General features: G+C 44.5%; 1 protein-coding gene across 2 annotated transcripts in view; it reads left to right on the top strand.

Moving 5' to 3' along the window:
* LOC126191169 (regulation of nuclear pre-mRNA domain-containing protein 2) overlaps positions 1-17311 on the top strand; it is a 169365-nt gene that overhangs the window by 30877 nt on the left and 121177 nt on the right. For both annotated transcript variants that reach the window (XM_049931943.1, XM_049931942.1), the window contains exon 2: positions 9459-9585. In XM_049931943.1, coding sequence (XP_049787900.1) covers positions 9459-9585 — 127 coding nt within the window. The remainder of the gene's footprint in view (positions 1-9458; positions 9586-17311) is intronic.

The raw sequence follows: 17311 nt of genomic DNA, 5'->3' as shown, positions 1-17311 counted from the left end.
CCTGGTGGACAGCTGGTTGTTAGTCATACCAATATAAAAAGATGTGAAATGGTTGCAGCAGAGGTGGTAAATGATATGACTGCTTTCGCAGGTGGCCTGCTCTCTGATGGGGTAGGATAAACGTGTGGCAGGACTGGAATCGAAGTATGGTGCAGGTGGATTGGGCAGGTTTTGCACCTGGGTCTTCCACAGGGATGTAGTTCTTGGGGCAAGGGGTTGAGATTGGGAGTTGCATAGGGATGGACTAGAATGTTGTGGAGGTTGGGTGGGTGATAGAACACCACATTAGGAGTTGTAGGAAGGATCTTCGGTAGGATGTCCCTCATTTCAGGACATGATGATAGGTAATCAAAGCCCTGGGATACTCCTTTCTGGCTGGTTCTTGGAGGGTGGTGGGAAGGATTGGGGTTATGAGAGGAAGTGGCACAAGAGATCTGTTTGTGGACTAGCTTTGGGGGATAGTGCCTGCCTGTGAGGGCATTGGGGAGACCCTCAGCATACAGAGCAAGGGAGTTCTTGTCACTGCAGAAACACTGTCCCCTGGTGGCCAAGCTGTAAGGGAGGGATTTTTGCTGTGAAAGGGATGACAGGTGTTGAAATGGAGGTACTATTGGTGGGTGATGGTTTTCATGTGGACATAGGTATGGGTGGAACTATCAGGGAGGAGTAGATCAATGTCAAGGAAGGTGGCACTCTGGTTTGAGGAGGACGAGGTGAAGCATATGGGAGAGGTGGTGGTGTGGTTGTGAAGCAATAAAGATAAGGTGTCCTGGCCCTGAGTCTAGATCATGAAGATATCAGCAGTGAACCCTAACCAAACTAAGGGTTTTGGGAGGCTGGGAAGGCTTCTTCTAGAAGGCCCATATACATGTTGGCATAGCAGGGTGCCACGTGGGTTCCCATTGTTCTGCCACAGATTTGTTTGGATACATTCTCTTCAAAGGAAATTTAGTTATGGGTCAGGATAATGTTAGGAAGGTGTATGAGGAATGAGATAGTGGGTTTGGAGTCTGAAGGACATTGTGAAAGATAGTACTCAATAGCGGTAAGACCAAGGGCATGAGGGACGTTGGTGTATAGGGAGGTGGTGTCAACAGTGACAAGTACGGATCCAATAGGTAAAGGAGTGAGGATGGTGGAGAGTCGGTGAGGGAAGTGGTTGGTATCTTTGATGTGGGAGGCTAGATTATGGGCAATTGGTAGGAGGTGTTGGTCAGCGAGGGTCAAAATTCTTTCAATGCGGGAATAATAACCAGCCACAATGGGACATGTAGAAGGGGTGTGTATGGGGAGTCATAGTGGTGAGAAGAGAAATGGGTTTGAGGGAGAGATTCTGGCAGGGGATTAAGGCTCTAAGGAGGGACTGGAGGTTGAGTTGGACTTCTGGGATGGAATCACTATGGTAGAGTTTATAGGTGGAGGAATCAGGTAATTGGCAGAGGTCTTCTGCCAGGTAGTCACTGCTATTCATAACAACAGTGGTGGAATCTTTGTCTGTAGGTAGGATGATTAGGTCAGGATTTGTTTTGAAGTTGTGTATGGCTATTCTTTCTTTTGCTGAAAGGTTGGTACTCTTTAGTGAAGAACCTGTGGAAGGATGGTGATGCTAAGTTGGGAAGGCGACCACCGGGTGGTTAGCTGGAAGGAGGATGGTATCACGGTTGGATAGTGATATGAACGGCAGGGTTCAGTATTGAAATTAGGTTGGAAGGATTGGCGACAGACAAGTGTTTCCATTGGAGGTATCTGGAGAAGGAGAGTAGATTTTTGACAAGTCCGGGTGTAGGGCTAAAGAAGAGGCCTATGAATAGAACTGAAACTTGTATGGAGCTGAGTGTTTTGGTGGGAATGTTAATGCAACAGCATTGTCGGAATGTTTCAGCTCCGGATTTTGTGGAGTGTTGATAGGGAGTTTTGATGGATGTGGCAAGTTGGTGAGGTTTAGGTGCTGTGAGAGGTGGATGAGGAGGAACACAGTGGATAGGATAGGGGTTGTAGAGTGGTGTCCCGACATGGCAGTAGAATATTAGCTGGTTAGATAAGTTATGGGGGTGGTTTTTGGAATGCTCCTCCAGGTGTGCTGGAGAGCAAGGAATGCAATTTCAGAGATGTGAGATATACAGTAGGGTTTGCACAGTAGTAGTATCTTGCGGAGGGAACAGAGGTGATTCTGGGATGCCTGTGCCATGGAGATGCATTTTTGCAGTACCAGGGACTGGCAGAGTCCGAAAAGGTGAAGGGGTGGGATCCAGGGAAAGGATTTTTTATGGTTAGGCAATTTGGAAGACCCATTGTTTAGGCAGCATTTGGGCATTAGGATATGGGACTGGGCTTTAGCCAGGGAAAGGGATACCTTCTGAACTGGTGCAGAAAGATAAAGCAGTGATCTATTATGACAGGAACGCTGTAAAGAAAATGGGAAAGATGCGGTGATGGGCAAAATAGGTGTTGATGGTTGTGAGAGGAGCTGGATAAGAGAAAAGCTGCATAAAAAATACATCAAAGACATGCAAAAACACATGCAGATAAGTGAAAGAATGCACAGATATCCAAAAAATACACGCAAGTACATAAAAAGGCAAGAAACCATCCAAAAATATGCACAAATATGTTAAAAACGTACAGAAACATGGAGGAAATGAACGAACAAGGTTGGGAGTGTGTGCGTGTTGTGATACGGGAAGAGAGGGGAGGTGGAAGGGTTAGGTCAACTATCATAAGTTCATGTGGCATGGGTAGGTGTGGAAATAAGAATCTAAAGTATGTCAGGCTAAGGGTTGAAGTGGGAGTAATAGGAAGTAATATTTTTATGACTATTGTAGGAAATCTGGGGCATCAGATGCTGCATCAACAATCCACATGGTCACGAAGCCGGTGTTGTGCATGAACGATTGTTGATACAGTGTAGCTTGGAAGTAGAAGCGGTATGGCGAGTGGTGAATAAACATAAGAAAGGAGAAAAAGTAGGTACACAGAGAAGAGCAATGTTATAGAGAAGAGTAATAAAGGAAAACAACACAGGGTTGTAGAGTGGAAGAAAAGCTGTTCGCAAAAATTGAACAGTAGAAACTGCACATAGGAACATCAAGAATGTAGGAGAAGATAGATGGCTAATTACCATAAAGAAGACACTTTAAGTTGCAGAAGAACACAATTAAAAGAAATTTACATATAGCTTTCGCCCACAGAGAAGCAGGCGCGTGTGCACACACACACACACACACACACACACACACACACACGTGCGCACAAGCACACCACACTCAAACATGATCACCGATTCCGGCAGCTCAGGCCAGAATACAACTATCATGTCGGATGGCAGCAGCGATCTGGAGGTGGCGTTCTTTTTCTTCTTTCATAAGTTTATTCACTGCCTCCCATACCACATCTGCTTCCAAGCCACACTGTATCAACGACCGTCCATGTGGATTGTTGATGCAGCATTTGCTGCCCCATATTCTTTCTTCTGATAGTTATATTTATTCCTATTCATCTCACTACATCTCTCATCATGACATATTTTACTGTCTTTCTTCCCACACCTGCTTGTACCACACAAACTTATTATCTTTGACCTGACCCACCCCCCTCCCCCACTCGCCCTTATCGGAACATGCACACACACCCATACCTCATCCCTTCCTTTTCCTCATATTTCTATACGTTTTTAACGTATTTTTACATGGTTTCACTCATTTTTACATATTTTTGCGTATCTGTGTACTTTTGTTTATCTATACATTTTTCTGCATGTATTTACGTATTTTTTACGAGTCTTTTTTCTTATCCAGCTCCTCTCACAACCATCTACACCTATTTTTCCCATTTCCATGTCATTCCCGTTTCCTTTACACCATTCCTGCTGCAATGATCCTCTGCTGTATCTTTCTGCACCATTTCAGAGAAGTACCCTTTCTCTGGCTAAAACCCAGTACCACGTCCTATTTCTCGAATGGCGCCAACAGTGAAAATTACTTTCCCTGGATCCCACCCCACCTTTGAAAGTGACCTTCATGCTTTCAGAGCCCACCAGTCCCTGGTTCTCGTGAACCTGGTGCTGCAAAAACACACATCCATGTCACAGGCATCCCAGAACTACCTCTGTTCCTTCCACAGGATAATACTACTGTCCAACCCCTTCTCTATATATCACATCTCTGAAATTGTGCCCCTTGCTCTCCAGCACTCCTGGAGGAACATTCCAACCACCACACCCATAAGTTCTCTAACATGCTAACATCCTACTGCCACCTTGGGGCACTACTCTCCAACTCCTTTCCTACCCACAGTTTTCGCCCTTGTCCACCCCCAGCCTCTTTCACTTATCTGTATGTGTTTCTGCGTGTCTTTGATGTATTTTTTATGCATCTTTTCTCTTATCCAGCTCCTCTCACAACCATCAACACCCATTTTGCCCATTACCGCATCTTTCCCATTTTCTTTACAGCGTTCCTGTCGTAATGGATCACTGCTCCACCTTTCTGCACCAGTTCAGAAAGTATCCCTTTCCCTGGCTAAAGCCCAGTCCCATATCCTAATGCCCAAATGCTGCCTAAACCATGGGTCCTCCAAATGCCCGAACCATAAAAATTCCTTTCCCTGGATCCCACCCCTCATTTCACAATGACCTTCACCTTTTAGGATTCTGCCAGTCCCTGGCTCTCACGAACCCGGTACTGCAAAAATGCATCTCCGTGGCACAGGCATCGCAGAATTACCTCTGTTCCCTCCGCAAGGTACTACTACTGTGCAAACCCTACTCTTATATCTCATATCTCAGAAATTGTGTTCCTTGCTCTCTAGCACTCCTGGAGGAGCATTCCAAAAGCCACCACCATAACTTATCTAACCAGCTAATATTCTACTGCCATGTCGGGGTACCACTCTACAGCCCCTATCCTATCCACTGTGTTCCTCCTCATCCACCTCTCATGGCACCTAAACCTCGCCAACTTGCCACATCCATCAAAACTCCCTACCAACACTCCATAACATCCAGAGCTGAAACATTCCAATAACACTGTTGCATTAACATTCCCACCAAAACACTCAGCTCCATACAAGTTTCTGTTCTATTCATAGGCCTCATCTGTAGCCCTACACCTGGACTTGTCAAAAATCTACTCTCCTTCTCCAGATACCTCCAATGGAAGCACTTCTTTGTTGCCAATCCTTCCAACCTAATTTCAACACAGAACCTTACCCCTCCCATTTCATACCACTATCCAACACAGCCTCCAATCTCTGCTTAAAGCCTTAGGCCCTTCCTAGAACCTCTCCCCTGAACACATTTCCCTCCTTACCCCTATGACACCCTTCACACACACACACACACCTTCTACATGCTCCCCAAACACCATAAACCCAGTGATACCTGAATGACCCATTGTGGCTAGTTATTGTGCCTCGACTGAAACAACTCTAGCCCTCATTGAGCAACACCTCCAACCAATTGCCCATAATCGAGCCTCCCACATCAATGATATCACCCACCTCCTTCACCGACTCTCACCATCCTAACCCCCATACCTCCTGAATCACTGCTCGTCACAGTTGATGCCGTCTCCCTGTACACCAGTGTCCCTCATGCCCATGATTTTACCGCTATTGAACACTATATTTACCAATGTTCTTCAGGCTCTAAACCCACTTCCTCATTCCTCTCATACCTTACTAACATTATTCTAAACCACAACTCCTTTGCCTTTGAAGGGAAGGTATACAAACAATTCTGTGGCACATTCACCCACATGGCACCCTCCTATGCCAAACTGTTTATGGGACATTTAGAGGAGACCTTTCTAGCCTCCCAAACATCAAACCCTTAGTCTGGTTCAGGTTAATTATAGATATCATCATGATCTGGACTTGGAGGAGGCGAGACACCCTTTCTTTATTCCTTCACACCTCATCATCTTCTCCTCCTCTCTGATGTCTCCGTCCACACCTCTGTCCACATTAAACCCACCAACCACCAATAGTACCTGCATTTCATCAGCTGTCATCCCTTTCACAACAAAAAATCCCTCCCATACAGCCTGCCCACCCGGGGATGGCATATCTGCAGTGAATCACATCCTTCGCTACGGCTTTGATTACCTATCATAATGACCTGAAATGAGCGACATCGTACCTGAGATTCTTCCCACCTCTCCTAAAGTGGTGTTTCGTTGCCCACTCATCCTCCACAGCATCCTAGTCCATCCTTATGCCACCCCCAATCCCAACCTCTTGCTACGAGGATCATATCCCTGCGGATGCTGAGGAAGCAGAGGCTGCTGCACTCTTGATTAAAAACGGCACGCATAAATGATGACAAGCAAATGTTAGTAGAGATTTGTACATCCATGAAAAGATCTTATCTGCAAAGCGTACAACTACCACCATTGCACTTTAACAAAAGATCTGGCAGAGAACCCAAGAAAACTGTGGTCGTATGTAAAATTGCTAAGTGGGTCTAAGGCTTCCATTCAGTCCCTTGTTGACCAGTGTGGTGTGGCAGCTGAAGATAGCAGAACAAAAGCTGATGTTTTAAATTTCACGTTCAAGAAATCATTCATTTAGGAGAATCATACAAACATGCTGTATTTGACCCTCAGATAGACTCCAGTATGGACGACATACTAATTAAGACAAAATTTCCTGTTGGTGTGGTGAATGGCACTAGCCATTGGAAAAAATCTTAGTTAATGCAAATGAGTGGAAAGATCGATTCTGTAATGTTTGTATACAGTATTACTAGTGTCCTGCTTGACACAGTCAGGTCGTTTAAATATCTGGGCATAATGTAGCAAAGCAATATGAAATGGATGAGCATGTGAGAATTGTGGTAGGGAAAATGAATTGACTTTGCTTTATTGGGAGAATTTTAGGAAAGAGTGGTTCACTTGTAAAGGAGACTGCATGTAGGATGCTGATGCAACCTATTCTTGAGTACTGCTTGAGTGTTTGGGATCCATTTCATGTCAGACTGAAAGAAGATGTTGAAGCAATTCGGAGGCGTGCTGTTGGATTTGTTACCAGTAGTGTCAAGTGTTACGGAGATGCTTTGGGAATCCTTGGAGGGAAGACGATGTTCTTTTCAAGAAACACTAATGAGAAAATGTAGAGAAGAGGAATTTGAAGCTGATTGATGAACTATTCTATTGCTGCCATCATCCATTGCGTGTAAGGACCCCAAAGATAAGAAACGAGAAATTAGGACTCATATGGAGGTATACAGACAGTTGTTTTCACCTCGCTCTTTTTGTGAGTGGAACAGGAAAGGAAGTAGTGGTACAGGGTACCCTGTGCCCTACACTGTACAGTGGCTTTCAGAGTGTCAATGTAAGTGTGGATGTAGAAGATTCAGGTGCAAGACCTGCCAAATCCACCCACCCATCACTTCCTATTCCACTCCTGTCACAGGTTTACCCTACCCCATTGGGGGATGGGCCATCTGTGAAAGCAGCCATATCATTTACCAGCTCTGCTGCAACCATTGCACAGCTTTTTATATTGCCTTGACTATCAAATAACTGTCCACAAGGATGAATGGCTACCACCAAACTGTGTCCTAAAGCAAAGTAGATCACTCTGTGGCACAACATGCAGCGGAGTATAACATGCTTGATTTGAATGGCTACTTCACTACCTGAGCCATCTGGATCATACCCTCAACCATTGAACTGCACAGATGGGAATTATCCTTACAACTTGTTCTCTGCTCCCTTAATTATTCTGGTCTCAACCTACACTAACATACTGTCCCCACACACTCCACCCAACAGTTTCCACCCCTTTTCTCTTATCATCTCCTCCCCATTCTTGTCTCTAAACCTCTTCGTTTGCTGCCCTGTGCCGACGCACCCACCCATCTTTCCCTGCTCCTCTCGTTTCCTCTCCCAACCTCCCTTTCCCACAACCTTCTGGCACTGCACCTGTTGGCATTCTAGTACCTGCAAACTTTGCCAGACAGCATTCCCCACCCATACACTACTATCCCTTCCCTTCCCTGCCCTTCTACATTGCTGCTGCCATCCCACATGGTAGTTGCGTTCTGGCCTGAACTGTTGGAGTTGGCAGTTATGTGTGCATGAGGTGTGCTTGCTTGTGTGTATGAATGGTATGTGTTTCTCTGTTTCTCTTTTTTTGATGAAGGCTGTGGCCAAAAGCTTTCTGTAAGTGTCTTTTAACTGTGCCTGTCTGTATCTTAATGTGTTGTCTTTACGGTAAGTAGCAATCTGTCTTTTTCCTATTAAGAAAAACCCTCTAGAATGCTGTTCATGAATGGCAGCACAGCAGGTTGAATCACCAGATCGACGTACAAATTTGCCATCATGGTGTGTCATATAACCACAAGAGTGCTTCTGCTGTCATATGAAATTACACCCAAGACCGAAACTCCAGGTGTAGGTTCAGTGTGTCTAGCATGCAGACAGGTTGGTCCCAGGCCTCAACTGGCCTCCATCTAACCAAATCGCGGCCATCACTGGCACTAAGAGAGAACCAGCTTTCATCACAAAACACAACAGACCTCCACCCTGCCCTCTAATGCGCTCTCGATTGACACTACTGAAGCTGCAGATGGCAGTGGTTTGGGGTTGGTGGAAAGCACGCTATAGGGCATATGACTCAGAGCTGTCCTTGAAGTAACTAATTTGTAATAGTCATTGTGTTACCAACTGATGCTCAGATTACTGCTGCAGATGCAGTACAATTTGCAGTGCTGTACACCAAACATGATGGTCTTCCCTCTTGGTAGAGCCATTCGGCCATCCGGAGCTTGCTCTTCCTGCGATTGAACATTCCTGTGACTGTCACTGCCAGCAAAAATGTACAGTGGCTACATTCCTGCCAGGTCTTTCTTCAGTATTGCAGGAGGGACATCCAGCTTCTCGTAGCCCCATTCCACAGCCTTGTTCGAAATCAGTGAGGTGCTGATAATAGCGTTTTTGTCATTTTAAAGGCCTTCTTGACTAACATAAACTTAGCAATCGAATCTCAAAGGTAACTGATGCTCACAACTGGTACAGTGTGTATAATACGTAAAGCAAACCTGATTTGCATCCTCATAGTGGCGCTCCCAGTGATTGTCCAGAAATTTGAACAGATGTCAGCTTTCAGATGTAGAAACACACCTACCAACTTTTGGTTAGGTTGCACAAATCTTTCTTGGTCTTGCAATTCTTTTTTTCTGTTGTGTATTTGTAGCATTGTTCAAAACAACAGTCTTTCATAGACTTAATGGAGATATTATTGAAATTTCTTTCTGAACCCTTATGTGTGCAAGGTTGAAGATTATGTTTACTTCTGATGGTCATGGACTGAAATAATGTTTGTTGTTTGTAAGTGGAAGGAAAACTTAACTTTTGTGAATCTGTAGTGATAATCAGATCACAGACACTATCTTAAATAGTTTTTCTTTGCTGTTATTATTGTGTGAATAAAATTAACTTCTTTTCGAATTTTTTCAGTAAAAGTCGAGCATCGAGTTACACTTTTCTATTTGGCAAATGATGTCATACAGTACAGCAAAAGGAAGAATTATGAGTTTGTGGAAAGTTGGGGTACTGCCCTGCAAAGGGCAACGACAATGGTCAGGTAGGTTTAATATTAGTTTTGCGCTGTGTTTTGTGTGTGATTTATTTATCATTTTCAGACTTAATAAGGCGTAAAATCTATTTATAATTAAGATGCGCTGAAATGTTATAAAACAATGTGCAAACTGGTATTGGTCATTGCTGTATACAAATATTGAGATATTATCAAAGTAGCGAAGTGTAGAAAGTTTTTTGCAGTGTGTATTTTCTTATATTGTCAATAATATGAAATCTAGGAAAGTCTCTGAAGAAAGTGTAAATATTGTAAAAAGTCTATTTTGGGAGAAACCATCAGATTTCTAAGTAATTACTTCCTGATCATTGTCAGGAAATATGCACAGCAAATATGCCAACCTAGGGAATATGCTGGTCAGCGAAGTCAAATTTCGATTGTGTTCTTCCAACCATTCTCAATCACTTCTGCCAGTATTGACAGTTACATTATCTTGCTTTAAAATGTCATCTCCCTCAGGGCAAGCATACACCATGTATTGGAAAACTTGATCTCAGCCGATGGACTCATACACAAATCTGATAAGAATATCCTGCCTATGGATTAATGATCCTGGTAAACGCTGTGAAAACACATTCCTGGAACATTATGCTATCTCTTTCACATTATGTCTTAATGGTTGCAGAGTACTAATTTGTTCTGCTATGAAGCAGTGGATTTGATTCATTGGAGAATGGTACATATGTCAGTTGCTGTAGTCCAACCTTAAAACTGTTAAAATGACTTACAGGAATGCAGGTTAGCAAAGTCTTCAAAAACTGCCCTGTCGTTTTCAAGGTACAAATGCAAAAAGAGATTTCTATGCACAGTAGTTTTAACTGTTGGTGACCAGACCACCTCTGCAGCAAAAACCAGCAGGACAACAAAACAAAACAAAACACACACACACACACACACACACACACACACACACACACCAATAACAACTAGTGCCATACACACCCAAAGCCAACATTATTAATAGTGTAGCATTAACCAAGAATAAATAAATGAGCAAATACTGTTAACTCTCCCCCCGTGTTGTTTAATCAGTAAGAGAAATATTCCAAACAGAATTTAGGCAAAAACCTCAATATCTCACTTGTTAATCTAATCTTAACAGATTCCTTAGTGACACTAGTCCAGTAATTAGAAGTGCATGTCAGAATTTCTGTGTTGTTAAACTCCATGGGATCACCAGTACCAAGACAGTGTTTTACAATCAAATATATGTATGACTACTGTAAACATGTGACTTTATCTCTGCACAACAGTTCTAATAGCCTGACTATGGTATGACATGTCTGAGCTGCAGGGGATAAAGTAGACACCTGCTTAGGCAAACCAGAATTTCCTTTACAGATCCTAAACGGGCCCTAATCTTAGAGGAGAGGAAAAAAAAAAGCTGAACACCGTGTTTTTGCAGAATACAACTGTTTGTGCTGGAAAGGCTACCTGCATGAGGCAAACACGATGTAGACTTAAATGCCACATCATTGTTCTCATTCACAGTTGGTTGATAGCATAATGCACCCCTTATAAATTGCACTATACCCACTGTGGTGAAAGGTTACATCAGAGTGGAGTAACTCTCCTGACAAACTTAACAGGGTCTCAAATGGTATAGGACCTATGAACCAAGATACGAAGTATCTCTTCATGCTGAAATGGTTATTAACAACTGCCAGCCTGAAAATAAAATTCATTGTGCAGTTGACTTCCCATAAATTGCATGTAATAACATACCATCATCTTTCATCCTGACCAACACGAGGAAGGGAAGGCAGCCATGCATTTCCACCTGCATAAAGAACTTAATATTGGTTTGGATTAAATTCAGTTGATTGGAAAAAAAAAAAAACTGCAAATTCTCACTTGCTTGAAGCCAAATGACAACACAGAGATTCTTTTTTGGTTATTGTACTTGTAATATCCCATTGCGAGCGATGCACACACAAGAAGAAAGTGGTGCCCAGGTAGCTAAGAACAGTAGAACTGTATTAAAACACAGAAAGTACGCAATAACATTGAGCAACTGAAATAGCTTCTGAATGAAAACAATGTAAAGATTGTCCTGATGTAATAACAGATTGTCACAAATACTTCAAGATGCAAGTTGAGCACTCAGTCAGTCACGATTGAGAAACACTGCCAGACGCATGGTCAGTATAGCCTGCATTGACGTTGCCCTAGATCCTGATGGGGTGCACAGTACTCTGAGGAATATACTGATGGCACTTCCGAAGTAGGATGTTGTTAAAGTTGAGGCTGGAACTCACACTGACTGCTAAGCTGCTAGATGCCATCCTAGAAATGCTATCTGGCAGAGGAATAATAGGAAATTTGGCTAGTATCAGGTGGCTCGTAGTGCTGGCACAGCAGTGCTGTATGTGGCATATGTGGTGGCCCCAAATGCTGCAGCAGCCGTCGCAGGCAGAGTGGTCTGCAGTTGCATTGCAGATGCCTTGAGAGAGAGGCAACCCGCCCTCAGTCCTTTGTGGTGTGGTGTTTGGCTGCCTCATAAGGCACCAGGCGCATGCCACATTCCTCTTTCATCATTCCGAGAAGATACCAGAGGCATGTTGCTGCATAGATGGTGGTTGCGGTAGAGAAGAAAGGCAGAGATATGACAACTTCTTACCCATGGAGAAAACGGTGGAACCATCCAGGAAAAGTGTACCATGGGGGGGGGGGGGGGGGACAGTAATCAGGCAAGGTCATTGTCGAGAAGGCAACTAAGCCATCAAAGACAGCGTGACTTGGCGAGGCCAGGTTTGTGACAAAACTTCCAGGACTAGAGAACAGGAGTGCCAGTGAAGTCCAACCAGAGGTCTGGAGATGGTGTCCTAGAGAGAAGACATTGGCACTTTGTGGAGAGGAGAAGACTCTGGCACTCACAGGAGATGACCAAGATCAGTAACATCCCTGACTTGCAACCAGGATGGAACTGTGCAGAGTGGGGGCCAGAAGAAAGCATGTGGCACGCCATGAAGTTGCCTGTCAGAGAAGAAACCCAGTGCATTAGACATATGAAAGTCACGCTCAGAAGAGGAAGAGTCCAGGGAAGGACATAGTACCCGGAGGAAGTGGGTGGAACACAGGCAATAGGCAGGAAGGACAATGGAGTAAAGGACCACACATCCAGAGGAGACAAGGACTGGACAGCAGGGACGACAGAGGATGGGGACATTCCTCTTTCTTACTGAAAAGGTGATAGATTACAGGAGGCTGGAGTCTATGCCACAGGAAACACCAGACAGGAACTGTCAGTGGAGGATGGTGCATGCGTGCTGGCGATATGGAGAGTGCTACTGGTGTTGGAGCACGAGGTGATGCCAGTGCTGGAAGCCACAGGACAGGCAACATTGGAACAGGGCACCCCAGCACAGGCCGCAAGGCGTGCTGTGTAGCACTGATGCAAGCTGGCCGGGAGGACAGCAGCCAGTGGGAAACAGGCACTCAAACCAGTGGTGGCAATTGGGATGCGAGGGTGCTGATGGGAATGGCCAGGCAGTAACAGATTGAGAGGACATGGTGGCAGTCTAAGTGAAATTCCCAGGAGGTTGGCTGATGCAGATGCCTTGTCTTCAGCTGTAGGTAGTAGGTGGAGCCCAGGGTGTTGAGCTACCGAGGGAGGAAGGTTGGCCATTGCAGCTGGGTTCTGGCAGAAGGCATAAGCATGGTGGGCAGCTGCTGTGTGATATGCAGACCAGTTGTTGAGAAAGAGCAGGGCCACCGAAGGCAGCTGGGCATGTCAGAAAGCTTCCAAAACTGGAAGGCATGTGGTGTAGGGAAGTACAGCAAGCCCCATGAGGACCCTGAGGTCAGTGACCAGATTGAGACAGCACCGGGCAGACCCCCACAGAAGACAGGAAGTGTGCAGTGGAGGCTTCTGTAGGAGAAGAAAGCAAGAACAGGAGATGGGCGAGACCCTAACTGAGAAGGAAGGAGGCCCAGGAGTGCAAGGAGGACACTGGAGGTGGTTGTGAAGCTTCGGCGACAGATGGAATGATGGGAGACATGTCAGGATATGAAGGGCCAGGATTTGCAGAAAATAAATGAGCAACAACATGAGCAGATGAAGAAGGGCAGCCCCTGGAGTGGGTGGCACCTAGGGATTTGGAAGTAAAGAAGAGGGTCTGATGGAGAGGGCCATTGACCAGGCTGACTGCCGAGAGGCACAGGAGCAGCCAGCACAGGACTAGGTGGCACAGGAGCCGGTGGCACTTCAGGAGGAGGCATTGCAGTCGGAGGCACTGGATTGGGGGATAGCTAGTGTGGGCAGTACCGATTCAGGTGTCACCAGACCAAATGATGCTGAATGAGAGTCAGTGGCAGCAGCAGTGGGCGTGAGTATGAGAGACGCAAAGGGGCCAGAGGCTGGCGGGGTGGGGTGGGGGGGGGGGGGAGGGATGTGCCTGGAGAGAAGCATTGAGAAGAGTGGAAACGTGGTAGTGGTGGTTCAGTGCAGCCAGTAAGGTGGGCCATAAATCTAAGGCATTATCAAAATCCGGAGAAGGTGGGGACAGCAGTGTGGAATCCTGTGCGGGGAGGAGTGTCATCAGATCAGGCAAGGTGCCACCAACGAAGCTCTGACATGTGCATGAAGTGTCTTTTGTGATTCAGAAACTGTGTTGTCATGTCCTATCCGCAGCACTTGGGGGTGCTGCCGCCAAACAGTGCTGTGCAAAGCGAGACATATTCTGGGTGAAACAGAGCAGCTGTTGATCCTGTGACTGAGAAAGCTGCAGAAGGGGTGTTGTCGTGTGGAAGGAGATGTAGGAAATGTGCAAGAGAGACCAACAACCAAAATATGGAGGGGGGTCCAACATTGACATGGAGCAGTAGAAGTGGACGGGCATGGCGAAATGTCGCAAAAAGAAAAATATGAGAACTAAGAAATGAAGCTGCACTTGTATGAGACAGAGGCAAGGCAAAACAAGGAACAATAAGATGTAGAATCATGGAAATTGAGAGAGCAAAAGTATGCACAGTCAAATGCAAGCCAAAGGAAACAGCAACTACATCATTCAAATGTGGAGGGAGGGAGGGAGGGGGGGGGGTACTCAGAGAGGAAGGCTACCTAGTTGAGCATGAGACATTGGGAACAAAGTTACAGAGACAGAAGAGTCATGAAATGTTTACCCTCATGAAATGTTTACCCTTGTCGCCATTGTAGTATCCCTCTGTGGGCGATGGACACATGAGAAGTGAAAGATGCCCAGGTGGCCAAAGACAGTAGTACTTTATTAGAACACGGAAAGTATATGATATAACATTGAGCAATTGAAACAGCTTCCAATTGAAGGCAAAGTAAAGATTATTGTAAATTGATAAAAGATTGTCACTAATACCATAACATTTGTTGAAATTGAAATTGACAGTTTCTGTTATGATCAAGAAACTCTATTTTAGGCACGGTTGGTACAGGCTGCCCTGATGAAGTCCTAAGTTCTGAGGAATATGCTTGTGGTGCTTCCAAAGTAGTGTGTTGATATCGACCCTGGAAGTCACATTGACTGGCAGGCCATATGGAAGCATCCCTTAAAGGCAGTCTGGTGGAGGGATACTAGAAAGTTAGGCTGATATCATGTGGCAAGGCACAGCAGTACTGTATCCAGCAGATGTGGTGCCCCCAAGTACTGCATCGACTTACGCAGGTGGAATGGGCTGCGGTTGTGTTGCAGATGCATTGACAGAGGCAGCCTGCAGTTCTTTATTGTGTTGTTGGATCATAAGGCACCAGCTGTACACCCAAAGACTAATGTTATTGAGGAAACTATTGAGATTGTACTAACAAGTGACCTTATAAATACAGATAGAGCTTTTTTTCCCTAAATTCAGCAAGGAGCCTGGCTCTATCCCTGTTTAAGCAGCAGAGGGATGGAGTTAGTGTTATAAATGCCCTTGTTGTTAGTTAAAGTTTCAGTATAATGCCTGTCATTAGTCATCTTGAAGTTGTGTTGTGGCACTAGTTGTTTACTTGTGTTATGTCACTTTTTGTACCACTGTTTAATTTTCACATCTGTGCACCCCACCGAGCGGGGTGGCGCAGTGGTTAGACACTGGACTCGCATTCGGGAGGACGACGGTTCAATCCCGCGTCTGGCCATCCTGATTTAGGTTTTCCGTGATTTCCCTAAATCACTGCAGGCAAATGCCGGGATGGTTCATCTGAAAGGGCACGGCCGACTTCCTTCCCTAATTCGATGAGACCGATGACCACGCTGTCTGGTCTCCTTCCCCAAACCAACCAACCAATCTGTGCACCCCAGCCCACTGAGAATTTAAACTGCCATGCTCAGTGATCTCTCATGCATTTGTACTGTGAAAATGACGGGGTATTGTAATTGTTACCTGGAAGCGTTCCTGTAAGGTCCTTAATCATTTGAACTGCTGGGAGAAACCCATGTTTAACACTTTTATATTGTTAGCAAATTTGATTCTTTTATGTTGATTCTGTGCCATTAATATAGGTTCAGATCCCCACTTGCAACAGTTTTCAACAAATTGTTGTGATAATCACAACGTTGGTAGCCCATTGGATGATTTGTTTATTTGTGACGTGGTCTGTAGTAGCAAGTCAGTTGGCCTGCATGCACTGTCATTTCTGGCATTCACTTCCAAAGTGTCAGTGGTACCAGTCACACTGGTTGCCAGTAGTCCACTCACTATACCCTTCCGCCACTGAGACATGCAAATCATTCACAAATGAGTGATTATTGTTTCTTACATCTCTCTCTATTTGTTTCTGTACCTCCATATTACTATGCAAAATCCCTACAGACATTACTAGTTTGTTCATGTTGGCCTGTTAGTGTCTGAGAGCATTAGTAAGCCCATTACTTTTTGCTATAAAATTTCAGTTGGTGAACTGCTTATTGCAAATTATCTCTCTCGTTCACTATTAAGGCATTGTCTGCACAAAAATAGATAATAAGGTTTATTTCAGTTAATGGTGACAATTGTTTTGTGGCTATACCTGTTTCAGTTGTCTTGTAATTATCAATAGCTCATAAATAGTGCTTAGTTGATGGCTGTGTCAAAACATGCTAGGAGTGAAGTACACATTGAGGCTCCTACTAGAGCAGCCTGAGCAATATTTATGGGCTGTTGATGATGATGATGATGAGACAGTTGATAGTGGTAGAACTGGTAAACACTTTTGTCAGCATTGACTGAAATGAACTTTGTAGTGGATACTGTTAATCTCCTTGCATGTCTGGTTTTTTGCAGACAGTGTGTTAATAGTGAAAGAAAGAGATATTATACAATAAGCAGCTCACCCGTTAAAAAATCATCTGTGTAACCAATACGATATTGAAATCACTGCCTGTTACGTTTTCTGGGTCAAAGAGCAGTTGCGCAATGTGGTTTTGGAAGAAGTTCATTTATCAGCTGTTTGGGCTATCAGACGGGCCAGACAGTAATAAAAATCTAGGTATAAAAATGACTATGTTTGGATTTATGTGTGGCACCATCCATAACATGTCGCAATATAAAACCAGACAAAAATGAGAGTAAAATCGATAAAACTTAGGTTCTTCCAGTACTGGTTGATGGGAATTACTGCTAGGTACACACCTAAAGAAATTTCTGTAAAATACAAAGTATAGAAGTGAAATTTTGTGGAATGAAAAGAGATTACTGAAGGGCAGGTAACATAAGAAACATAACAACCCAACAGAAGTTAGAAATAGAGCTAATTGAATCTAAAATAAGTAAATATTCCAGT

Source organism: Schistocerca cancellata, chromosome 6 (assembly GCF_023864275.1).
Source record: "Schistocerca cancellata isolate TAMUIC-IGC-003103 chromosome 6, iqSchCanc2.1, whole genome shotgun sequence".
Classification (NCBI taxonomy): Eukaryota; Metazoa; Arthropoda; class Insecta; order Orthoptera; family Acrididae; genus Schistocerca; species Schistocerca cancellata.
This window is presented reverse-complemented; position numbering and strand designations above follow the sequence as displayed.